General features: G+C 47.2%; 1 protein-coding gene across 1 annotated transcript; it reads right to left on the reverse strand.

Moving 5' to 3' along the window:
* Nucleotides 1-216: 216 nt before the first annotated feature.
* On the reverse strand, nucleotides 217-4,962 carry MAP10 (microtubule associated protein 10). The gene is given in 6 exon segments (XM_062641987.1): nucleotides 217-2,283; nucleotides 2,286-2,354; nucleotides 2,357-2,459; nucleotides 2,644-2,660; nucleotides 2,717-3,308; nucleotides 3,310-4,962. Coding segments are annotated over 6 exon segments (2,415 nt in total). The 5' UTR covers nucleotides 4,834-4,962; the 3' UTR covers nucleotides 217-2,173.
* Nucleotides 4,963-5,222: the final 260 nt, after the last annotated feature.

The following is a 5,222-nucleotide window of genomic DNA, read 5'->3' on the forward strand; positions in this document are numbered from 1 at the left end:
TAAGTGAATCACTTGCAGAGGTCTCTGCAGAACTGAAGATTAATGCTGTTTTCTCCAGCATAAGACATTCAAATTCATCCTCTAGAAACCAATAGAGAACACTGACTACCCTTCTGGGAAAATGCAAGCAATTCCTTAAAGTTAGGTGAGGTTTACATTACAGTTGTCATATAAAAAACAGTCAAATGAAATCATAAAAGCCAAAACAAAACCAGTTTAATACCGGTAAGTCAATGCTAAACACGAAAGAGGCAGTGGCTGCAGCTCATCTGGGTGACTTCAACATAACGGAGCTGCATACATACAAGGAATTTAAGATGAGGGAAGAATCTGAATGTGAACAAAACTGAAATTAAAATCAGTGTACTGACTAAAAGGAAGGATAGAAAATGCAAGCAGCTAGCTGGTAGCAAACATTAGCTATAGCAGATGTGACTGCTATTAACTCTAAATGCACATTAAAATAAAGCCAGTGTCTGTTCTCACAGACATGGCCTCAGTCATCTTAAATGAAAGGTTAGTTTGGAAATCAAAACTTTAAAAAGGGATTAACAGCAACATTTGAGAGAGGCAGAGAAGCCTGCTGTCTGATAACCACAAGCAAATGTTCACAGTCCTGGATGGTCATTCTGCAGCTCTAAATGAGCACTGTGCCATTTCACAGGAGCTGGTGAAAATCTTGCATGTAGAAGTCGACAAAACCTTTTAAGGATGGGAATGTAAGAGTCAATAATTTGTCTTCTTTCTAGACAAACAAAGCTGAGCAAGCAGTAAAGTAGATGCTGGTGACAAATGCCGAGAAAAGGGAAGCAAAAGCTCACAGATTTTCAAATAATGACTAGCATTTAACTCTAAATAGCACTTACACAAAGAGAAAAGGAATGATTACAACAGCAGGCATCATAAAATACTGGGACCTAGAAAATGAAGGTACCAAGAGCATCAGTAACTCAATGAAAAAAATCAATTGCACAGTTACCAAGGCTGGATGTAATTTCAGAAAACTGAAAGAAGTAACTTCCACAACGATGAAGGGATTATAGGTTGTAAAATAGGTGGTAGGAACTTTCATTAGAGAAATCACAAACACAGTCAGAGTGCCAGGAGCTGAGGAATAAAAACTGAAGTGAAGGAAATGTGCTTGGCTGGGACTTCTTAAAAATGTTCCTAGCCACTGGCTGAGACTGATCAGAACTACTTAACAGCAGGAAAAACATTACAGTTGAAGAGGTAAAGTGACCCAAACTGTCAGTATTTGATATCCTGCTCTTCCCATCGCACCATCAGTTATACAGTTATATTGGCTATCTAAATTTATTTTACTAAACAGCATGCTGAAATAACTGTTTAAAAGACAGTCATAGAAAACTTGGCTTAGGTCATAAATTCTGAGAATTAATGTGTATATCAAAGAGTTTATTTCTCAGTTTGGGACTGATGGTGAAAACATTAAGTTCAATTTTATTTGCTTATTTAATCACCCTTCTCTTAAGCAACAAAACTATGGGGGTTTATGGAATAGCCATCGACCTTATCTCTAGAATATTGTAGCGACTTAAAACAAAGACCAGTTGCTAAAGTAACAAGCCAAAAGTAAGAAGTCAGATAGCTTTGTTTAGTGAGGATCTATAATAAACTCAGGTAATTACTTTCTATATTTTAATTTCATTGTAGTAAAGTTAGAAGTGTAACTACCACCACCACAAAACTTCAATTTGAAGTAACTATAGTTTACTGCTCAATAGTGTGGAGCAAGGAGTTAATGAGTCAATGCGACCAAAATGAAAACTACTGTAAATTCTGTGAAAATACAGTTATATATGAAATCTCTGAGGGCTATGGGGGATTAGGAAATAGGGAGCTTTTAGTAAATATTTTGGACTTGTGACACTTTGACTGTGACTAGCCATGACTGTCAAGCATGTAACAAAGACATAAATGAGACTGTGTGTTTATGGGATTGCTCAACCTGCAGTAACAACAGAAAGCTCTTAGACGCAGACCCCTGGGGGACTGCAAGAAACCATCTTGGTTTTACATCAGTCTCACAGTGGGTAAGGGCCCACACTGTAATTAGAGTACTAGTTAATAACCTTTCCTGAAACTTTGACAAAGAACCATGGATGGAATGCATGTGGAAAAATAAGCTATTCTTGCTCAAAAAGCTGAGATTTCAAACCCAGGGTTTTCTGTTTAGTGAGACAAGACTTGATCCTTCATCTGTCTTCTCTTTTTCTTGCCTGTGAAGCAGACATACTTTCCCCAAAAAATCATCCTCTTTGACATACTATTTTCCAGGACACTAAGGTCAAGATCAGACATGTTAAGTAGCAAGTAAGAGCTAACTTGAGATACTGGCTTTTTCCTGCAGAGGTCTGCCCCTTTCCTATATTCAGATCAGGATGAGAACTAACTTTTCTGCTTCTCAGTGTAGATACTTGTTTAACATGCTGATCACCCTTCTTCCTTGACAATTGTGGGAAAATTACTTAGTGGAGAAATTAGAGAAAACTGGGGCCTAACAGAAGATGTAGTAGTAAGGAAACTTTTTTAGGGTGAAATACAGTTGCTACTTCCAGAGACAGCTGGCATACACGGAATCTACTCCACCACAGTTCTCTAGGCAACCTGCCACCTTAGTACTCGTCTTTCCTGGGAAACTGACAGGCTGATCAAATATAAGGGGTTCAAGGAAAATCCCCTTTTAATGTGACACTGATCTATCAGGCTTCCTGCTCTCCATCTAACAACAATGCCTCTCTTCAAACAAGGTTAAGTGAATCAATAGATTCACCGCTAGTTCTGCTGATTTTTAAGTCACGGTTTCTCTTCAAAGACTGGACTGGAGATAAAGCTGAAGGAACCGGCAGAAGCTCTGAAGGACTTTCAGCTCTTTGACTTGTCTTTGAAATTCTGGACCTGCTGGATTCCACCTCTGTGTCTGAGCAACCTTGCTTTGGGCTTTCAAGCCACAGAGGTTCAGGATTACTGTCAAGAGCTTCTGAGCCTCTGTCTGTATACTCAGCACTGGTGAAATCTTCTGAATAAACTGTGTTCTCAGGACTAGTAACAAAGTCATCTGAGTAAATAAATTCAGAGCTGTCTTCAGCACTCCTGCTGGGGCCTGGTTTATGATCACTTATAACAGATACATTATCATGCTCCGTTGTTTTAGGATGGATGAAGTGTATTCCCTCCCCATTACTCTTCTTTGCATTAGCATCTGATGGGAAAGCTGCTGGGAGTTCAGATTTTGCATGCGTTTCCTTCTTGGCAGATTTTAATAGAGTTTCCTCCAGTAAGGGGGGGCGTAGATATTTTGCATGGATGTTCCTTGCTTGCAATTTCATCACTCTTCAGTGGACTTGCAGTGGCTTGTTTCTGCAGGTCAGGGGACACATCTTGTGTCACAGAAACAGACTCTGGGAGAGCACTGTTTTCTAATGAAGTCTGAATAGCTTTATCGAACTGATTATTCCGCTTTGAACCGTCTCCCTTGCTACAACACCTGTAAGAAATCACATGCTGTTCTCCAGCACTTCTGAGCAGCTTTCTTTTGGATAAAGGGCTTCTCTCCTTCATCATCTCTATTTGCTTTTTTCTGTACTGCTCTCTCCTTTCATGAATTACCAGTTTATCAGGGTTGGTTTTCTGCAGCCGTAGCCTCAGTGTATTTGTCAGCCCATACAACAATTTCTTTCTGGGAGGTCTGTTTTCCTTAGTTCCGCAGTTCCTTTCAGAGCCCATCTCTACCTGGGGTACAGCTTTCATAGATCCTCTCCCAGCCTGAGAAGATGCTGCAGAGATGGCCTCTTGATGGCCTTGCTTGAGTTGAGGGCTGGTAGCTCCAGTGCTCTCATCAGGCCCCACAGGTGCCTCTGCAGGCTTGAGACCAGAGGAATGGCTGGGGTTGGGAGCCTGTGAGGCCATGCCATTGCTTCCTGGAGCCCGGTAGAGCCAGGCAAGCGGGGGATGCACAGCACCAGGCACAGCACTGTGGGTGAGCACTGACAGCTCTGCTAGCAAGGCACTAAGTACCGGCAGCTGCCCCAGGACACTGCAGAGCTGTGGAGGGCTGGCTGGGTGCAGCAATGAGGGTCCAGCACTGGGACGTGGGGGGCTCTGGTCCTTGCCTTTCTCCTGCGGTCCCCAGGCCTCGACACGTTCCCACTGCCCTGCAGCCGCTGCTGCTGGCGGCAGATCTGGCTCAGCAGGCTCATGGCTGTAATAGAGCATGGGAGGGCAAAAGATGTTGCCCACCAGCTCCTCGCCCTCCTCTTCCTCGCTCCCCAGCTCAGGGGAGGTGGCAGGCGGCGTGGCAGCGCGGGGGCTAACGGGGCTCGGCGGGGACGGCTGCTCACCGGCCTCCAGGCTGCTGAGCCGGTAGCTCAGTACCAGTTCCCCGACGGGGCGGCCCGCAGCGTCCCGCAAAGGGAAGCGCCCGCGGCGACAGCAGGAAGCAGGCGCCCCGGGCCGCTGCAGCACCTCGGCGGCGGCGGGGGCCAGGGAGACACCACAGCTGCCGAGGAGGCGGGAGGGCCCCGGGCCGAGCCCGGCGGGCAGCGCCAGGAGCAAGACGCGGAGCGGCCGGCGGCGGAGCGCGGCGCAGAGCGAGCCCCGGCACCAGCGGAAGAGGCAGCGCTTGCCGCGGCCGAAGGGGAAGGCCCGCCCCGGGCGCAGGGGCGGCGCGGAGGCGGCGGGGCGCAGCAGGAGGGTGGGGAAGTCCAAGAGGCGCAGCGTTACGGCCGGGCACACCACGGGGCCCGGCGGCGCCACCACCCACACCGCCTCCATCAACACTTCCAGCTCGAACAGCCCCGAACCCGCCGCCATCGCGAGTGCCGCGCACAGTTCTCGCGAGAGACGTGCTTGCTGAGGCCGCCCGTTCTCCCGCGAGAGTTGCGGCGTCAGCTTTCCCGGGAGTCGTTCCCCCAGCAACGCTCCTTTGCAAAGCACCCTGGGAGTTGTAGTCCATGCTGGGCAGTCCGAGTCCCAGGCGTCGTGTGTAGCCCACTGTGGGTCACTAGCAACAGCCACAGAAGCCGGGGCGGGACTGCACGCTGTGCTCTGTCAGTCAGCGAGTGGTTGTGGAGGCCGGGAGGGATGTTACACGGTGTCCTGCTGCTAAAAGACTTTCCTTTCCCCTTTCTGTTACCCTCTTTCTTCCCCTTTCCTTCCTCTGCCAAATTAGTTAGTTTTTAGAAAAGCCCAAACCAGCAGGA

The sequence above is a fragment of the Pezoporus occidentalis genome, unplaced genomic scaffold (genome assembly GCF_034315485.1).
Source record: "Pezoporus occidentalis ecotype Australia unplaced genomic scaffold, CSIRO_AGI_Poc_V1 ctg7, whole genome shotgun sequence".
NCBI classification, from domain to species: domain Eukaryota; kingdom Metazoa; phylum Chordata; class Aves; order Psittaciformes; family Psittacidae; genus Pezoporus; species Pezoporus occidentalis.